General features: G+C 43.9%; 1 protein-coding gene across 1 annotated transcript in view; it reads right to left on the bottom strand.

Annotated features, from left to right (window-relative positions):
• Positions 1 to 21164, bottom strand: part of SFMBT2 (Scm like with four mbt domains 2) — a 97894-nt gene that overhangs the window by 5556 nt on the left and 71174 nt on the right. Inside the window, exons 11-16 of the mRNA XM_067289986.1 lie at positions 20813 to 20926; positions 19018 to 19060; positions 18337 to 18407; positions 17025 to 17164; positions 8467 to 8576; positions 252 to 427 (exon numbers count right to left, since the gene is read on the bottom strand). Of these exons, the coding sequence (XP_067146087.1) occupies positions 252 to 427; positions 8467 to 8576; positions 17025 to 17164; positions 18337 to 18407; positions 19018 to 19060; positions 20813 to 20926 (654 nt within the window). The remainder of the gene's footprint in view (positions 1 to 251; positions 428 to 8466; positions 8577 to 17024; positions 17165 to 18336; positions 18408 to 19017; positions 19061 to 20812; positions 20927 to 21164) is intronic.

The following is a 21164-nucleotide window of genomic DNA, read 5'->3' as shown; positions in this document are numbered from 1 at the left end:
CTTTTATAAACCCTGTATTTTACCTTTATATACAAAGAGAAGTCAACACCTCCAAAGAGGAATGACTTTCACACAGATATATTAGGAGGGAGGGAGATGGACTATTTTCTGAAGATGCCCATTTCTCGGCAATGACTACTAACGGAGTCTATGGCGACTTGGTCAGAATTAAATAACTGTCTTTTGGACAACTCTAGTTAGGTGAGGTGAATTCCCAGCTAGCAACTGGAAGTATTACAGTTTATACTCACTGTACTTGGTTTTAGTATGAATGGAACAGTTCTCCGGGCAGACTTCGGCCACCAAGACAGGACTAAACAGGTTGGGGCAACACTCCAACTTTGCACAGACTCTTCTGCAGAAATCTGCTACCTGATCTGACGTTCGCACAATCTTAACCGTTGCCCTGTACGTCTTCCCTCTGTACCTAGAAAAGAGCATAACAAGATCCCATGCCACCAATCATGTCATCAATCATGTCCTTAGATGCTACAGACCAGACTCTACCCTCAGTTAGGTAGGCCCCTTCCCCGATGACTTCTGGAAGAATGTCTTTCTTGAGAAGGGAAGCAGAATATACCTACTTGTTTTAGTGATTCCATTTCAGATAGACTTGAACAAGGAAAGGAAGGATGAAATGATGCTGGAAGCTGAGGTGTGGATGTTGTTTGAGGAGGAATTCATGTGCACACTGGATATAACTGGAGATATGGCAAGAGATGGAGTAAATTCAGAGTACAGTTGGTGGGGATACTGCACAGGATACCACAAACTGATGGACCTTTAGGATGGTCTGATGGTGTTTGGGAGAGGGGTGCAACCTCTCCTCATAAGTTGACCTGCTGAGAAGCATATCCACCTTGCAGATCTATTTGGTCACCACCTCAAGCTTGGGTTGTACTGGCTCTGTATGCTTCCACCTACACCTTTGATCTCCATTGCTGTCTTTCTTGAGGCAGCTCTCCCATCACATCCTAAATGTACAATGAACTGAGCACAAACTGACTTCAGTAATCCAGGTACTTTTTCATGGGGGGGATCAGGAAGAAATAAGGGGAAATTCAGCTCTCTGCTTTACCCAGTGAGCTACCTCCAGACTTGTCGACAATAGCTGCAAGGATCTTGGCTTTCTGTCCTCTGCCAGTGATGCACAGTGTACTATCCCGATACGTGAAATGCTTTAGCCTGACTGTGGCCTTTGGGCTATACTCACTGGGTAGAAGTGTTTGGGTGAAACTGGACTGTCTGCGATACAGGGATCAGGTGACTTTACCACTATGAGATCTGTGCAGTACAAAGCCCCAGGAACTAATCCGGAGTCTCTTGAGTGGTTTAACTGGGCTGCAGGAACAGGCCCTAAAAATGGTGACTCCTAAAGGGAATACTTAGAGCGGAAAGCTGCAGTGCAAGGTTTGCCTTAAATTTGTTATCCATGTGCTACTAAAACATTCATTTCAGTGTTTTATATGAAGTGTTTCTGAGCGATAAATGGCTAAGAAAGATACAGTTACATCCCTGCTGTAATACGTTGGAGATGTGAACTCTGAAAAACCAATTATCCCCATAATTTATTAAACAGCAGCACCAAGCTATTGTAAACAGCGAGATAAGGTTTTTAAAACATCTCTTACACATCCCGAGGAATGCAACACAAGAGACAATCATGCGAGTGCCTGGTGTTAAGGCATTATAAATGTGTTTAGAGGACAGAAAAGTAACACACAAAAGAAAACGGGGGGAGAGAGAGTGAAAAAGAGAGATTACTGGCTTGGAAGCCATGAAAGACAAGTTGCAGTCATCAGGAAAAATGGGAGGAAGTATTTGTGAGTGCATTAAGATCCACTGCTTGCTAACAGGGAAGCAGCTGCTGATAGTCCAATATGGAAGAAGAAGAGGAGAAGAAGGTGAAACAAAAGAGCCATGGCCAGGGAGTTAACACACGCAGCATCCTCCCTGGACCCTCTTCCCTCTCTCTGAAGGTTTCAGCGAGTTATGCAAGGCAACTGAGAAACTATCTCTTGCTGTTCTACCTCCCTAAAACTTGTTCTGGAAACACTGGGGAACCGGAAGAGGGGTTTACCCTGTGGTGCATGGTTTTATAGGGGAGGTTCCCAAATGGACCGTGAGTCTGGGAACAGCCCAGTCCGACTGCCCTCACAGTGCAAAAAGCTTGATCCGAACTATCACTTCAACACAAAACTCTTTCAGAACCTAAATGAGTATCTCTGCACGGCACCAGGCTCTGACACCCCATCTGGTGCCCAAGCAATATCCCAGGTCATGGAGTCAATCCTGGATTCATTATTTAATTAACTAACAAGCCAACTCTTCATGCACCCCATCAGACCTGGAAGACATGTGATGCATAATGGAAAAAGTGCTACCTCCAAGATGGAAGAGACCACTGTCATCCCAGCTTCCCGATGAAAAAAACTTCACAGGCAGGCTGGCTAAAGGGGCTTTGGCAAAACTTAACATGAAAAGAATGATTTCCACAGGCATTTAAATATGTATACTTATAAAGGCCTTATACTTCTTATCAATATGCTTGAAAAGACTTCCGCCCTCATTACTTCTCCAGGAGCCATTAAGTTTAACAACCGCCTAGCTCATTAGGTCAGCAAGTCATACTCCTGCGACAGGCTGCAGAACTTCATTCTGGTACCTTCACCTTAACCCCAACAACTTTAGTGGGACAAAAGCATCACTTCCAGAAAACCACAAGCTTCTGTCTAAAGATCTCCGCACTGGAAGAATTCACTGCTTTACTGGACAGCAGGATCACCTGTACCTATAAGCCTATGCTTCATTTTTAAATCTGAATGTGTCTTGATTTAGTTTATATTTATTTGTCCTTGTTCTGACTTTTACCACTAGGATGAAAAAACTGCATCTGGTTTTGCTTCCCTGCAAAAGCAATGCAATCAAATTGCCTCTTGATCTTCTTTCTAACAAGCTAAGCTACCTGATAATACCTGGATGTTATACAAGGATGGGTCACTTTTTCTAATTTAATACTTCCTTTTGTGTTTGGCTATCCAAAAAGGTCCCACTGTACTAAAGTGCCTGGCAAAAGAAAAAAGATGAAGCTGATGAAATGAAAAACTGATTTCACAGCATGCTTTGAAAGCAATACATATATTGCACACAGTGACTAATAGAAAGGATGGCAAAATGGAGATCAGCATGAGTGCAGGAATCACTCTCAATAACCCAAGGTGTTGGTACTGTCCACAAGAAAAATTTTGCATGATTTTGGCCATGGCAGCACCTCTTGCAACTATAAACCAGGATCTACTAATATTTTCCGTACTTCTTGCACTTTAAAGCCTTATAACACAAACACCACCAAATGTAATCTGAGCTCATCTAGGACAGCCCTGTGGAAAGAGCTCCTCAGGATATAATCAGAAAACCCTTTGCCATTAGCATCTTTCAAAAAATTGCCTGCTATTGATATTCCTGTTGATACTTTCATACTAAGACTCCTGTCTTCCCAACCATTTTTAAGCAGCAAGTAACTTGTATGCATAGCATGACAGTGCTAAAGACCTCAAAAACAGCTGTGCCAAGCATGACATTTTAAGCTTTCTTGGAAATCACTGTTCCTTTAAAAAAGACTTTACGCCTAAAGTCAAAGAAATATTCCTTTTCTGTCCCCCCCCTCTCAGCCCCAGGACACCAAAAGTTGGAGAAACCCTCATGGCTGAAAATATTCCCAAGAAAAGTATACTCAAGATCTTTGCTGATCCATGAGCAATAATACTCAGCTAATAGCACCTTGCTGGAAATATTATACTTACTCTTCTTTGGAACCTTCCTTTGGCCATAAAATAGGTTAGAAGTTCATGAGAACAAAATGTCACCTAGAAGCAGTAGTTGGGGACTGTTACACCATGACATGAAAAGTCTCGTGCTAAAGACACTTCAAACAAGAGCACTGAGCACTAGCCACATTTTTCAAAAGTCTCACTATAAAGATACTGCCCACACTTCTGAAAACCTTGGAGGCTATTTTGAATAATCAAGTGGCTAACAGCCTCAATTTCCTTGGTGGGATCAGAAACCCACATCTGTTCTTTTGCAACAAATTTCCCATTTGTCTTACTTTCTCGAAGTCAGCCAAATATGAAAAATCTCCTGGAAACATCAGCTACCCACAGCACACAACTAAAGTCTCCCTGCATTACATCTACCAGAGGTATCTTACCAGTGCAGTAGCAGAGATCATTTAATGTCTGCTTCATTATGCTTGAATTAGAACCTGCCTATAGGGGCCATTGGGACTGTCAACGATAGTAGCCCCTAAAGTTTTCATCAAAATACCCATATCTTTGGAACAACTCAATATATCCAGGTTGCCAAGGATTTTGTAAATACGCGTACTCTAGGTAAAATAATCAAAAATGTGGTGGTGACCTTCCTCCAAACCTATTTAATCATCCAGTGATATTTTGCACTCTTGAAAATAGAATTCAATGAGACTCCTGGCATTCTTCTAGTTGTAAGAATATGTCTGGCTAAGTCTCCTCCTGATTATGGAAAAAAAGTCATTCCATTGGTCCTGACAACTTCTATCTCCAGCACTTGGCACAAAAGGCCAAGGTGACGTTGAAGATGAACTAAGTGATATGAGCTATAGCTCAGTATTGATTTTGAGAAGGACTATTAACAACTAGATGTCACTTGGATTTCATATCACTGATCACAGTCCCTTGAGCACAGTTGTCCAACCAGTTTTCCACTCAACTTATCAGGCACCCATCCAATCCATATCTCCACAGTTTGGCTACAAGGATAGTATGGGAGACTGTACTGAAAGCCTTGCTAAAAGCAATGTAAACAACTTGCAGTGCTCTTCCCTCATCTACCAAACCAGTCATCTCATCACAGCAGGCACAATTTGCCCTTGGTAAATCCATGCTGGCTCTTCCCAGTCACCTCCTTCAGGAGGATTTGCCTCATAACCTTCCCACGGATTGAGTTTAGGCTGACCAGCCTCTAAGTACTTGGATCTTTCTTCTTGCCCTTCTTGAAGATGGGTGTGATGTTTGCCTTCTTTCAGACATCAGGAAACCTCCCCGATCATGATGAGTTTTCAAAGATGACAGTGGCCTTGCAAGGACATTGGCCAGTTCCCCAGGCAGCCATGGGTGCATCTCATCTGGTCGCATGGACTTAAGTATGCCCAACTTGCTTAAGTAGTCTCCAACTCCTTTTTCATCTACTGTGAGTAATGCTTCACTCCCTCGGTGACAGGGACCTGGGAGACCTGAGAGCAAACCTTGCCAGCAAAGACTGAGGCAAAGGAGGCATAAAGTACCTCAGCATCATTCATCCCAGATGAAAGGAAATCTTGTAAAGCATCCACAGTAAAAAAACTTCCTTTGAAATATAGCCTCATAAATAAACAATGGTTTCTGTGATTACGGGTTAATATTCCTGGAATTCAGCTACTAGATTTGGGCAGGTCTCGGAATTTCAGATAATGAGAAGTTCAGAAATATCCTTCTTTTTTTATTTTGATTAATTGGGCTTCATACAAGACACACACTCTGCACACACTGGTCCTACCTAAGTCCTGCAAAAATGGGTGAGCCCCCAACAGCCTGACTTGCAGCTGTAGCAATAAAAGCCCTTAGAAAGAATAAAGGTCCTCGAGCCTTTGTATATAAGAAATCTAAATCTAATCACCAAATCTTGATTTAGACACTGAAATTAAAGCATCAAAGCCACAAGGGCTGAATGCCCACAACTCTTGGGAATTCAGGGGATCGGGCCTGACATTTCTAACTTATCATCACCAATAAATCAGGTTTGACTATTTTCACGGAGAGTCAGCAGCGCTGATGGGAAACAACTGCTGTCACACAGTGCAAAAACATCTGTTAGGACAATCTAAACTGTTTATCTTCGTCGCAAGGCTAGCATAATTGATTCTGAGCTGGTCATTCGTGACAGCAGAGCAAACTAAATGCAGGTTGCCCTAGGACTGCAATAGCACATTCCTGGCAGGGAGCAACTTGACATTCAGGCTGGTGGGAAACAACAGCCTTGTCCTCACCTTTCTCCTCACTCCCCTTTGCTCTACCCTACTGCAACCATTGCTGCAAACAAACAACAACATTGTCAAGATCCAAGGAGGTGTCAGTTTACATCAAAAGGAAGGCGGTGACACGACATGTCACATTACAGCACAAACGCTCCAGCTGGCTGTAGAGCTGTCATCATTAGCAGCAAGATACCATTGGGAGCCGGCGTGGTTGGAAGTCGGTGTAGACAGACGTTTGCTCATTACAGGTCTCTGTTTAAGATTCAGGAGCACACCTGACTGTCATATCTGATGTAACATGTCATGTGTCGCTTTGCACATCCTGGGGTATCTGATTTCATGAGCTCGTTTTCTTTGCTGTTTCTGCACAACCAGATGCAACTAAAACCCCAGCAGATTTCTTGATGAAACAGCCCCAGCAAACTCAGAGAAAGAGAAAAAAAGTCCTAGACTAGTCAGGCAATCTTAGAGCATGTCTACCCTCTGTCACCCACTCCCAGAAGTACTCAAAGTACCTGCAGGTGAGCTGGTATGAGCACTTAACACAGCTCTGTGCACAGAGAACCATGGGCTCAGCCCCCAGAAGCCAGATAGCTACGGTAACATGGTACAGACCCATTAGCTCTGTCTCTTCAGCAGCCAGAGTAGAATGCCGCACTGAGACAAGAATACATTTCTATGCTTAGAAGTCATTGTAAAACTTGCTATCGTAGCTTTGAGCCTGCAACGATCCCTGGGGAAAGTTCTTTGTCTTGACAAAGTTGAAAGATGCTGTCTGACTCGCTGAGACTGCTGCCTCCTGGTAGGACAATGGATGTACAGGAACATGTACACTACCTGTGCCCAATATGAAATGCAAACCTCTTTGCTGGAGAGGACTGGTATATTTTTATCTGGAGGCCTACACAGATATAAGATATATCCCAGCAGGCTATCCCCACTGCTAAATAAATAGGAGAAGAAAAAAGACATGGGAATGAATGGATAGAAGTGCCATGGGGGAAGGTAGAGAAGACGAAGGACAGGACATTAAGATGAGGCAATATAACTCGATTTCACAACTGCTAAGTACCAGTAGACTGCTATATCTGACATTTGCCAGAATAAGGTGCAGGAGCCTGGAATCAATGAAAAACAGCCCATGGATGATGACTTATTTTTAATGAAAATCTGCATGTGCAAAAATGACCTTTGGATTTTGCATCTGCAAAATTTCATTTGATGAACACCAAAAATATGACTTCTGCATGGGTGAGAGAAGCAAATTAAAAATCAGATTTTCTAGCAGCCTTCCATTTCTATTTATCCTCCTTTAGAGGAACAGTTTCTGAGTTTGCAGAGTAAAAGGTTCTCAATTCTCTCCCTCAATCAGAGCACACATGAGCTTTCTGTAATATCTGCATGGCCAAAGATCAAATACAATAGAAATCAATAATGCCATAATTGAGAGCCAACCATTTCAAATAACCAAAAGCTAACCGCATTTATTTAAAAAGGGAGTAACAGAGTTCAGTACAAGGGGTGAGATTCATCACATTTAACTTTAGCACTCAAAAAGTTAAGGTGTCTAAGTCAGTCAGTAGGGAGAAGTGTCCTCAAAGAACTTTTTGTTGACATCTGTCAACAAAATGGGAATAATTGCTCTTTGGAGGTATTATGGAGAGACAGCCCTCTCTAAGAGGAATAATGGTTGCAGGGATACATCCTAACTAGAGTACCTATTATATAAAAAAGACTTAAGTGGGTACATATTAAAGCTGGAAGGGAAAATAGAGCATTTTCTAGTATGTCTAGCATTTTATAGGCACATAGTTTATTTATATATTGTTTAGACCAGAACTAAACACATATATATATATTCTAGTATATATTCTAGAAAGACATCAAATCTTGATCTGGATCTCAGACCTCTTGGTATTTTGTCCCAATCACTCTCCTGCTTAAAAATGTGTCTCTACTATTTTGTTTGCAGCTTTTTGTATTTCTTTCTTCCAGGCATTAATTCTTGCCAGATCTTTCTGCAGTAGAGTGACAGGCTCTATATTAAAAGCAGTAAGACTGCTACATTTAGAAAAGCCACGAATTGACTGAATTCAATAATAGCCAAGTTCATTGGAGTAGCTTATCACGAAAGTCAGGACTTTGCTGAACAAACATTGCATTTTTCTTCAAAATCTGGATGGCTGCTTAAAAAAAGACAACAGAAACGAAATGCTCAGGTGAACATTTCACTTCTTAAGCTGCTCCAGAACCAGCCAAATAATTGAATGAAGAAAAAATGATTATTAAAAAAATAAAACTTTCACAGCAAAAAAAATCCTTTTGTTGTCTGTCTGTCTCTCTCTCTTTTTTTTTTTTTATCCAGTTCCATTTCTTAAAGGTCCCAAACAAAAGAGCACCCACAGGAGACTTACTTTGCTTTGAGTGTTTCCTCTTGGAAATTCCACTGAGGGTCTTCCACAAGCTGCAGTTCTCGTAAAACACTCCCTGGCTTGTAAGCTGCATTGATCACCATGCTAAGAACCTAACGAGAGACAAAAGCAACAATGCCAATGGGTTTAACAGCAGGCCTTGGTCACAGTGAATACGATCATCAGTGATGCACAGGCAAGAGCAGCTACAGGTGCCAACTTAGGTTCAAGGATGCACAGGGTACATGCTAGATCCAGCGAGAAGAGACCCCAGAGCTGATCAATGTGCCAAGCATATTGCAGATGACACCTTGGTCTGACACTGCGACTACATTAAATGCTGCTGGCTAACCCCAGAGGTCTCCTTTGAAAATTGCACTTGTGCTTTTTTTGAGCCAGACCCTCACCACCAACGCAGTCCCAAAGCAGGTGCCACTCCCTGCATCCACAGTGACTCAGTTTAATGAAAAATGAAAATCTCTCTGATGGCTCAGCCAGGTGCAAAGTAACGTGTACTGTTACACGCTGAAGACTAAAGGAGAAACTTGAGGCCAGCAACATGCTTGTGCATCTGAGTGCTGCGTTCCTTGACTCTATTAACAGATTATTATTAAAGGCTACACAAAAGGAGTTTGCAGGAGGTATGCCTGAAACCCAGTGTGTGTCTGCTCTGTGTGACAACACATGTGCGTCAATCCATTTAATCCAAAGTCTTTGAGAACAAAAATGATTCCTACTATTGGCTCAGAGAATCCAAGCTTTAATAGTCTATATGTCTCCTAAGGAGGTAAATGTAAGAAAAACAAATCTCTTAACAGTGCCAGACCGTGTGTTAGTACACGCTGCTTTGTATGGACATGAATGACCCTGCAGTGGGTCTGGATCGGTTTTGATATAATTTAACTCTTTACCTCACGCCTGCTCTTAGTTCCCTGGAGGCCTGCAAGTGATTTCAGGGTGATGAGAGTTAAGTTTCCCCAGCACCTACGAACATGCTTTGTCAGAAATGACATACCCAGTAGGTCACATTGCAAAGAGCAAAATGTTTATGATTTTTTTATTTTTTTTTAACCCAGCAACCTGAGGATTTTCTGGCATTTTGAAAAACACGTGGATGAATCGTTTTCAGGCAAGGGCTTCACTTAATGCTGCATATTACCACGTGAAACAGCAATGTTTGAGTAGCCTGGCTAGTTTATTTACTAGAAACAAAATCTGATTTATTGTTGGGCCCTTGGAAACACTACAGGAACAGCTCTTAAAAAAAGTGTAATTAGGGAGTCCTAAAACAATGGCCTGATAATAGTAGCAACATCTTATGCAGCTCTGTTCATCTGCACATCTCAAAACACCATATGAGGAGGGGCAGGAGCATACTCCCTATCTCACAGAAAGGGAAACTAAAATACAGATCTACTTGCAGCTCCCCAGCTGGTTCCTATCTTGTCACAACCCACCGTAGCAGTTACTGAGCCATACCGATTCCCAAGAGAAGAAAGGAAAACTTCTCAGTGAGCCCATCCACTTGCTTGGTCACATCTTTTCTTGCCGGCCACTCACCGTACAAACTGATACGGCATTGGCCTCTGGGCACAGAGATACTGAGACCCGAAACAGCAAAGCCAAACCACTGGCTGAGCCTAGGATGGCTCTATTTAAGCAGGCTTGTGCCCTGACCTATTTTTCCCAACCTCACTCAAAATCTAAATATTACCAGAGGAGTAAAACAAGAGAATTCAATGACAGAAACCATCCAGGTCTAGCTCCGGAGTGATTACGTACCCCCTGACATGGGGACATCTACTACGCTCTTTTGGGATAGCTCCCATGGCTTCACTACCAACCAATACAGAAATACCCTACCGCAAACGCTGATGGATACAGCCAAGGGGAAAAAAAAGTCTTTTCCCCTCTCTAGTCCCTCTGACAGCCTGGGGGGAATGAAGCAAGGAAATACAATCAGTTTTCCTTTGTTTTTCTTTGCAGATCACCTTTTTTTTAGAGGTTGCTGCCGTGTGCCCTCCTCTGCAGCCTTCTCCCTTTGCATCCTCTTTTTTTCCCACCAGGTACTGCCCATCTCTGGAGATAGGCTATCAGGCTACACAGGACTTAAGCCCAGTTTCTTGAAGACGGTAGGTCACTAGATTTCTTTGGAGTCCATGGCAGTTAAATGAGCAAAATCCTCTTTTAATTAAAATATCCCACTTGACTGCACCCTCTATCGAGAAGACAAAAGGTTGAGGCACTGCAATAATAATGCTGTTGTAACGGACACCTTCCCATCCCTCCAGAGCCAGGCCTGACTTTCAAAAGTGGCCAGCTCTAATTTGAGTAAAGAAAATTTGAATAAAGAAAAGGTGGTTTTCAAAAACCTGTAGTATCTGCATAGTTCTCACATGCATTCACTGCTCATCAGATGTGTTCCCCTCCCAGTCCAGCAAATCCAGGGAGTCATTTAAGACCTCTGCAGGGGCACAGTGGAAAATCTCTTCTAATGAACACTTCTAAGCCCACCCTGGTTTGTTCGGTCATTATCCAAGACACATAGTAAACCTCAGCCCTGCAAAGACACTCAGCATATCAATACTTTCCTCTAAATTGGCTTGTCGTCACCATGACTCTCAGTAATCTTCTAAACTCATGTTAAAAAAAGAGTGTTTTGACAGAATAATAATTTCCCTTTGGAGAAAGGAAAAATAATAATAATAAAAAAAGCTTTAGCTTTTACTCTTCATGTATTTCACATAAGTCACTGGGCCTGGCATTCTACCTTGCAGCAGGAGTCCATTATCATGTTAATAATGTTATCTTCTAATGACATTATCCTTTAATCTCACACACTGTTAAACACTAGGAAGAGACTAGAGTACTTTGTTTCTTGGGGAAAAACTAATTGGGATTAAAAAAAAAGAAAAAAACAACAATGAAGGAACCTAGACCAATTTACAACTTTCTCTGGAAATGGAAAAACACTTCACCACATCAGACGGACCAGATTTTGGTCTGATTCACTGAATTCCCTATTGGCTTGAGAGTGACCAGTCTGAGAGCTTGATAGTTTATTTTCAGACCTCTCCATCAGGAATAGTTTGGGTAGAGCCAATGGTGCCTTGGAGCAGAGGGGTGGATTAGATGACACCTTGAGCTTTCCTCCAGCCTTTGTTGCTACAAATCTATGAAGTTATTTTGATACTGCTCAACTTTGGATTTTCAGAATCAACGGGAATAGAGACACATTTGTGAGCATGATCACACAGCACCACCACCACCCTCTGCCTGACCCTGTAAGCACCTGACATCTTTAGCTATAAAGCTTCCAAAGTCATAGATTTTCAAGTACCTAAAGATCTTTTCTGGGCATGTCCAGAAGTGCCTGATACTGCCGAGCTGCTCAGCACTTTTCTTCCTATTGTAGCTTGGTTGGGATTCATAAATTTCCCATCACTTCACCTCTCTTCATTAATGGTCCCAACCCTGGATGAAGCTTTCCTAGAACATATCGCTGACTGGGTTCAGCTCAAAATACCATTACGCTTCTTCTCCTGTTCAAGAGTCCAATGATCAGCATCCCTGAGAGGAGAAACTGGGTTCAACTCTACCTGAGATGTGAGCCCATATCACCTGCCTAACAGGAGAGTCCCTAACTCCCAGGCTAGCTTCAGGAAGAAGTTCTTTTATTTTTCTCAGACTAATGATGTGGCCATGGGGCAGAGAGAGAAGGAAAGAGGAGCACTGCACCGAGGTAACTGGTTAGAGGCCTTCTGAGGATGAGACACCTGAATTAGTCATTGAAGCAGGGAGCGGACCATGAAAATGCTCCTGGGTTGTGAATACCCACGCTAAGAGCAAGGCATGGGTCATGCTGCTTTCTGCAGTGCTTCCCAGCAGCTCCTAATCAGCACATCAGAGTTTGCTGGCCACATTTGGGGTGCCCAGCTCACTCCACTTACTGTATGCAGAGCTGCTAGGTCAGGTATTAAGACCTAGATGATCAGGCATCTGAAAGTTAGCTTTTGCCGTACTCAAGGTTGTGGCATCACAATGCTGACATGCTTATAACTGTGTATAACATCTACAAAAATACAGTCAGATCCCAAGTTGGAGAATAGCTGAGCTGAAGTCCACTGAGCAGTCTTGAAGAGCATGTTATTGAAGCCTCTTGCAGAAAAGCAGTTCATATCTTTTAGGACTGTAGAAGGTTTCTGCCATCCTAATACCATATCTGATTGCTAATGATAACTCCATCAGCCTGGCTCAGTCATACGCTTAAGGCGCAGTACAAGCTACATAACCACTGAGATTGAGACATCGGATTTAATTATGCAAATTTCTCCTGAAAACTCATTCCGTGCTCCAAAAATTTCAAACTGCCTAGTGCAATAGGCTTTCTTCACAAAATGCTGGCTGATTTCTCCTGTTTGCATTAGTTGGACAGTCACGTTACCTTTAAGTCCTTCTTTTTTAATAGGGAAAGAGCAAAGTGACTTAAGAATAGTAACAGCAGTATGCAGTGAGGCTAATCTCTAGAACAGACTTCCCTAAAATCTTGTGGGTTACAGATCATTTGCAGTCTTAAAAAGACATCTCATTTTGTTTTTAGGAGATGTTGCTGTGGTAAGTTGTTGGCATGGATGGAAGAATTGTTCAGAGGTATTTTTCAGCTACTGTGATCCAAGAGCTAAATCAGGCAGGCAATCTATTTATTTTATTTAATTTAAAGTTACTATCTGTTACATGGTACTGCCATTATACAGCCACTATTTTCCAGCCCAGGTGCAGTTACTGGACAGCAGTAGCTGATGTCTCCAATACCTCTCACTCTAAATCTCAACTTCTTTTTCAAACAAGCATGTTAGGAAAAATATAAGCTTTGAAGCTGATGTTAAACCACCCTCACCTGCCTCTTGAGGTGAGGAGGAGGATAAAAAGCCTCTGACTCTGAAGTCAGTATCTAAAGAAGCCACAAGAAACCACTGGTCTCAGCAGAAATTTGTGGTGGCACTGGGAATAATGAACAGCCAGGCTTTAAAACTGAGTTTGGCACTATATGCCATAAAGTTATTTGTCACTCACTTACAGCTTTGCACGAATGCAAAGACACACACGCACAGACACACACACACAGAATTGAAGCCAGTATTTTTGATCTTACTACCAGAGAAGTTGGAATTGTTCTCAAGGTTTTGCCCAGAAATCTTGCTCAAGGGCTGCCACCCTGTGAGGGACTGTGCGCAGGAGACACCTCTGCAGTTTTCTCTGTGCAGAGCTCCCAACCTCCATATCCAACACCTGGATAAAGCAATCGAGCAGAAATTGGGGGGACACAGTAACAACGCAGCTGGGTTACACCATCTGCAACACAGATCATCTCAGACCTGCTCAACACCTGCTCTCCAGAGCTCCTGTCTTGAGTCCATGTTACGGGACTGTCAGAAACAGAGGAGCAGGGAAGCCAAGCAGGGGTGTGTGAATGTGTATGCATGTGCCTGCAGGGGAAACAGCTGCACAAGACAGCCTGGCCGGACACAAAGGCAGTTGGTGTGCAAATATATCGTTAGCGTCCTTCTTTCGACACTCAGCATCTCAGCAATGAGAGTGGATTAGGAATTGAGAGGTTTCCTCCTTTCTCTCAAATAAGGAATATAATTTATCTCTAGAAAGAACTACTACTGCGCAGGAGAAGACACTTTACCTTGCTATCCTGAACCATGATTTAACCATGGTGACTACCAGCATCGCTTTTTCAGCCAACAGCTATTTTCCAGCAAACTTCAACAGGTATTTGACCCTTGCTGTCCATAAGGTGAACCAAGGTGGATGCTGTAGCCCAGACAACTCAACTGGAAGGAGATTCTCCTACTCCACACTACCAGCTTTTTCGGAGCTGGCTCCAAGGGGATGCTTCACTGCATCAGTGAGGAAGGGACAGCAAGACCTTGGGGGAAAGGAAGGCTGAAGAGGCAGCAGCATGAACCCTGTACTTTTTGATATACCCCTCAGGGTTGAATGTGGAGGAAGGCAGAGGGTGGGGACCTGCCCCCTCAGCACCCAGCCAGCAGCAAGATTTCCCATCAGCTGGCGCTGAAGGGAAGAGTACATCTGCTCTCTTCTTGCTTTAGTTAAACCAGGCCAGGGGATGGGGCAGGAGATCGATATTCAGCTATTTTCAGTGCAGGGTTGTCTTCCCCACCACTCCCCTGTGGTGTTGCAGAAATAAAGCCCATATATAATTTATCTATTCCAAACAAGTTACACTGATGCATAATTTACAATGGCCTGCAATTTTTCTATATAGTTAGAGAGAGAGATAATTATAATACATTCACATTCTCCGGGCCACATCAGCAGCAGGCATAAAGCGAGACAAAGCCATCAACCTCAACACTGAGACTGGGTTCATAGGAATGATGGCTCTCCTCTACTTCAACCCTTGGAGGACTCTGCAGCCCTGCAAAGCTTTGTGGTTGTGGCCATGGGGTGTTGGAGATGGCTCTCCTTTCTGTATGCAGGGAGGGACGACGGAACAGCACATCAGCGGGTATCTCCCACCTCTTGCTAACTCCAGGTGCTGGGAACCCCCATCCTCACCCCTCCCCATGGTCCACTGAGCTGCTGACAGCTCTCTCACCTTGGCAGCAGCTAATAGGATTCAGGCACATTTCTCCTAGAGCAATGCCCCAACTATCTTCTCTTCACCCCTCCTAGAACTTGGACCAGGCCCTCATGTCTACACGGACAAAATGAGCTTGGATTTACTGCAAAATATCACTGAGCTATGCTGGGCCATAGCCACAGCCCTGCTCCTTGGGAAGTCATTCATATCTCCAAGAGCAAAATGCCTGTGTCTCATTGACACTGCTATTTGCTCCTTCAGCAAGCAATTCCGCAAGGAGGCACAGCAAGGAAAAATAGGCTTTCTGTAAGAATAGTAGCAGAATTGCTCAGGTTGATTTCCACAGATGAGAATAGGTCCCATTCTTCTGGAATCTGAAGAAGCTGGTGTAAGTCAATGCAGAAAAGCCATAAGATTCTAAGTGAGGTTCTTGCAGAAGCTTTGCATTACTTATGCTTTGAAAATCCAAATTCCAGAGGGAGAGGAGGAAGAAGCATTAGTGTAAATATTGGTTGTGCATGCCTCATGTTTCCCCCATGTTGCTTTTTCATTGTCTGCTTTTCAAGTAGCAGCAGATTGCTAATGCTCCCCATCAGCAAGCCGCTACGGACTTGCTTTCGAATTTGGCAGCTGTCAACTTTTGCTCTGCAACCACTTTATCCTGCTTTCTGCTGAGGGCTATTTTTGATTTGCTTCTTTCAGATCCAATTGTCCCACCTGCAAAAGCAGCTGGATTATTGGGCTCTCTTCACAGCCCAGATTTTAACCATGTGACACATCAGGCAGTGCTTAGTGCATAAAGTAGCTTGCAGAGGTTACGAGCAAGCAAATGAGGATGCAGGAGTCACTCTACATTACAGACACGTTTTCAAAAGTGGTGGGTGACTTGGGAGCAGTCTCACACTTCAGGTGTCTCTGCTAAGGAGATAGGAGTCATCTCACTTCAAACAACTACAGACATCCACATCTGAGCTAGGCACTGACACTTTTACAAATCCATCAGATGAATGGAGCCCTAAAGCTCCCATGTCTTTCCACCAAGGGCAGAGAGAGGTCAGCTATGCCCTTGTATCATGAATATCTGCATTAAGCAGGGTTCATACAAATCTAGGTTAGAAAGCTGAAAGATCTGGATTTCTAGAGGAGTCAAGTAGAAATGGTTCCCAAGGTGCCAATAGCTCCCTGTTTATCCAACGGTACCATCTTCCTGTCCTTTCCCACCTGAAGTCACCTTGCTTCTCATTTCTATACGGACAGTAATCTGTGCAGGAAATCTTCAGACATTTTTTTCAGACAAGCTAGCTTTTCCCTGATGTTAAGAGCAAGTGCTCAGCATGCTGTGGACTTGGCCCAAAGCAAGCATTGATTCAGTCAGGATTAAGTGAACAGATTTTGATTCCCTGCCATCACTGCTGTGTGGGATTAACCCCACTGTATTCAGCAAGAGCTGAGCGCACCACAGCTTCCATAAAGCCCATCACATGCACACATGCTTGACTTCCACTCCTGCTAACTTCGGATCCCGATGGCTCGGGCCCCATCAGACCATGGTCACACATGCAAAGGTGCCAGCCAGGATGAATCTGCTGGCACAACAGCAGCGAGGATGTTGCATTACCTGTGCCAGAAGAAGCAGGTCTATGGCAACACCCCACAGTGGTCATCCTGGCGGACCTGCTCTAGTCAGAACATTAATCCCTCTTGCACAGTAGCCTCAGTTAGATGAAACTTGCTCCCACCCAACAAAACTCCCCATGTTTCAAAATTGTCAGCTCTCCTGGTAAAACCCCCATACTTACCTTCACTTCCCAGCTTGCGACTTGGACTCAAGGAAGACCACTACAGAGCTCAAGGACAATTCTAGGTACCTCCTTTTTACATCCTGGGCCTTGCAACCCATGTCTCACATTTTCCCCTGAAATCCCCCCAAAAAGTAGCTGAGCCGTACCTCTTTAAGGACAAGCACACACTTGCCAGGCCCGACAGACTGAGGTAGCTCTGCTATTCTGCCTTTGTTTAAATATGGACCTGAGAAGCAGCGGTGGTTGATGTAGAGCTGGGGGCAGCAGTATCTCCCATTGATGGTGCCTGCAAGGAGAAAGCAACGTTGATGTGCGCTCAGCACTTTTGTACAGCAAATCAAGGGCACTTCTTCTCCCTCCTAGATGTAGGAAAGAAGAGGAAAGGGGACACGAAAAGTCTTCCCTGAGATGGCAGGTACAGAAGCCTCTGCTACTCGAATCCATCCAACATGGGAAGAGCTATTGCTTTTAATACCAACTGCTCTGGCCGCACGTCCTACTGAAGGAGAATCAGGATGGGATTTCATTCATAACGTGACCTGAGGCTCTTTCATAACTCACATTGCAGGCGTATATGAGCAACTCGATTGCAACTCAGCAGACAGGGAACATATTATCTGCTTCTCACAGATATGGAAGCGACTCAGGAAGGAAATTTAGGTGAAGGGCTCTACAATCCCCTGTTCAGCTACTGTCTAACTAGGTAAGTACTGAGGTGCCATTCATCTGACCCAACATGGGTCTACAGAGCAGTTTTCTGGATCTGGGCTAATCACCCTGGGCTCCTTTATAGTCCATGGAGAGAAGCAGGTACTTCCAGATGTGGTTCATGTGCCGGCCAGGTGGTTGTCCACAATAGCTCAGATGATCATACCTAGAAAGAGCCTGTTTCTCTCCATCTGCCTGTAACGGGGCCCTGGGATGTTGGCTGGGATGCAGGTGCGTGTCTTGCAGACTGCTGCAGTAAGGTGAGTTAAATCCTGCCACTCCTGCAGTGTCGATGCAATTAACTGGATGAATATTGCCCTCTCAGAACCCCCTGCCATCACTAAAGGGGAGAAAAATTTACCTTTAGCTGAAGCAGCGGCCACAGCACACAGTCATGATGCTAATGTGGTGGCGCATTAAGTTCTGGCATAAGCAATTTCACGGATGCCAATTAAAAAGGTGCATCCATTTCCACTTCATTAGTCCGGCCATCATATCATTAGCTGAACTGGGCAAGCTGCAGGGAAGCCCAGGTAACCCAAGCAAGACACAACACTCACACACAGAGGACCAGACCTCACACGGCATAAATCAGAGAAACCCACTGTTTGTGGGTCTACACCACCTTACACCCCCAGAGGATTTGGCCTTGGCTGTCTCCCTTCCCACAGGACATGCTCTTTGGGGTTGTCCCCCTCTCTACAGGCAACTCCACCTCGAAACGAGGAGCGGACCCGGCTGGTGCCTTACCTGTCGTGTCTGGCTGAGGAACCGGGCAGAGGTCATGAGGTATTTTCTCAACAGGCACTGTGGATGGTAACCTGTGAAACAACAATTCAGCACGTTGAATAGCGTGAGCCTGGGCAAGGGGGCACAACCGGAGCCGTTCAGGTTTCCCGCTGGACTCAGGAGGTGCCCCAAATCCGCCAGGAGCAAAGCACAGAGATACTCTGAACACAGCCCTACCTCCACCACTCCTCATAGCCCAGGGACTGCGTATTCCAGCCACGGAGCAAAATTCACCTCTCCTTCGTAAATGCACTCCAGCTGGTGTGCTTTAGCCCTCTAAACTGCAAATATTTTCACCCACTAACTCAAGTCCCTTAAATTTTGGTTTCTGGAAACTGGAAGGGCTCTGGAAGATACTGGAGGATAGGGAAATGCCCTCCTGGTAGACACTTCCCTAAGCATCCCTTACTGGCCACCGGAGACTGGATACTGGCTACACAGTCCCAACTAGTACGAAATTTCTATTACAAAGAGCTTCTAATACACTCACAAATATTTTAGATTTAAAGGAACCACTGTGCCGATTCTGCTGCAACATCTGGGCTGTAGTTAGCAAAGTCACTCAGCTGTGGTGTATTATCTCCCTTAGCAGACCTGATTCATCACTGTAAAAATATCACCCTAGAAAAACCCCAAACTTACTGTTTTTCTGGTTGCACAACTGCAATCCTTCTCTTCTTTCGTACTGCAAAAATTAAAAAAGGAAGAAAAAATAGTTTTGTGGTTCTCTGTCCTAAAAAGTACACCGTAATATACAAAAAGCTGCATAAATGCACCGACTAGAAAATAACTTTTAACAGAATTAAATGGTACTTAATTACTATCGTCATCTTTTTTATTTTTAAGTAAGTCACTACATCATTAAAACCTGCTTTAAAGATGTAATAGCACATTTAATCTTTCCTCCAGAATGCTAATATTGTGTTTTATGGGATCTGTATAAAAAAAATTAAAATAAAAACACAAATTTTTTTCCATACAGAAACACATATGGATAAGATTATATTTTACGAGCATGATTACCTCCAGCACAATTTATCTTCAGCTATAAATTGCGATAAGGCTGCATAATGTTGCCATAGCAGTAGTCTCCCAAATTAGGCCCCGGCTGCCTGATTTTTAACATAAGCATATTTAACTCTTCAAAAGGGCTGACACATTTTAAAATTTGCCTTTCAGATGTTAAGTAATATAAACAGCGAGGATAATTTTTCAGCTGGTGGCTTGAGATCAGGGTTGGACAGGCTCTGTGATGAACGGGAGAGCGCCGAGCCACCGAATCTCAGCCGGCGAGTCCCGACCAGGGCCGTGGGGAGCCCGTGGCCACTCTCCCTTCCTGCACTCCTGATTTTCAAGCTTGTCTCTCTCCCACAGCTCCTTGCAGGTTCGGGTCCTCCTCTGCTAGCCTGGTTTTGCACTTCTGGCACAAGCCAGGTCCATGCTGTCTCATGCAGTGACGTTGCTCCCCGGTGGAAAGGCAACTCTGAAGAGCTGCCCTGAATCTCCTTGGGATGCCCTACCACTGTCTCAGCCTCGTTGTACAAGCTCAAGGTGAATTTTTCCAGAGCTCTTAGATGAGTTATGGGCTTGACTGCGTCCTCCCAGCAACCTACAGGTCTCCTCTCACCTAGGACTACGCTGTACCGAGGGAACAGTCACGAGCAGCCTTCAAATGCAAATGGAAAAGAAAGAAATTGGTCTTCATATCCATTGGAGGTAGGACAAGACATGACAGGCTTAATTGTGTCAAAAGAGAGCTAAGTTAAATGCTAGGAAAATCTTTGGACTGATAAGAGCAGCAAAATAACAGTACACATCACCTGCGAAGAGGTAGAAACTCCATCATAGGAGGCCACATGAACATTTCTCAGTCTAGGTGGAGCTGATCTGTCTTGGAGGGGGAGCACCTAGATGACCTCTATACACTGTATTCAATTTTATTTTTTTTTCTGATTCCCGGTCCTGCATTCCTAATTCACTCCCCTGCCTTGGATAATCCTGAACTATACCTGCCCATCAGTCCCCTCTGTTACGTGTCCCAAACGGCCCATGCTCTGCTGTAGAGATGCTCAGGAGCACTGCTTGAGGAATGTGGCTCAGCGCCACAAACCCTGCTTGCATGCTTACAACCCCGTTGCAAACCCACAAGCCACATTAGGCGATCCCAAACCACACAGGAGCCTTTCCCAAAGCAAACAATTCCATTTTTAGAGGGACTGACCACATAGACAAGTAAAAATTAGGCAATACCACAGGTGTGGAGCTGGGTCAGTAATTAGGTTTGTTACTAGTTATTACAGTACAGTTACAGACTGATTACTAGTTTGCTTACTGGTTAGGTTGGTAGTTTCAAGGACTGGATTATAGACATAAGACAAACTTCCCGATAAATCTGTTGAAACACCATCTATTCTGTTTGAAGCTTCCATGTACTTACAAACAGCTTTGTGTGGTGGAGTTAGGTTATAAGCATTCGCTTCACACCAGCCAACTGGGAAAATGTCCATAGACTCTACATCAACTATGTACTCTGGAGAGGGCATCTGTAAACCTATAAACACAAATTTATAATGCAGTTCAGACATGGGAATACTGAGCTCGGCACCATTCAAACATCCATCATGAACCAAGGGAGGCAAAATGATGGAACACGTAAAAATAAATCTGCTTCCCTGCATCAAAATCAGGCATCATTTCATCTTCAATTTGGCGCAGACAGCAATGATAAGGCTGTTGCATTTACAGTGCAGTGTGATTCCAGAGAAAACCCGCATGAGAAGCAGATTAAG

Source organism: Apteryx mantelli, chromosome 1 (assembly GCF_036417845.1).
Source record: "Apteryx mantelli isolate bAptMan1 chromosome 1, bAptMan1.hap1, whole genome shotgun sequence".
NCBI lineage: Eukaryota > Metazoa > Chordata > Aves > Apterygiformes > Apterygidae > Apteryx > Apteryx mantelli.
This window is presented reverse-complemented; position numbering and strand designations above follow the sequence as displayed.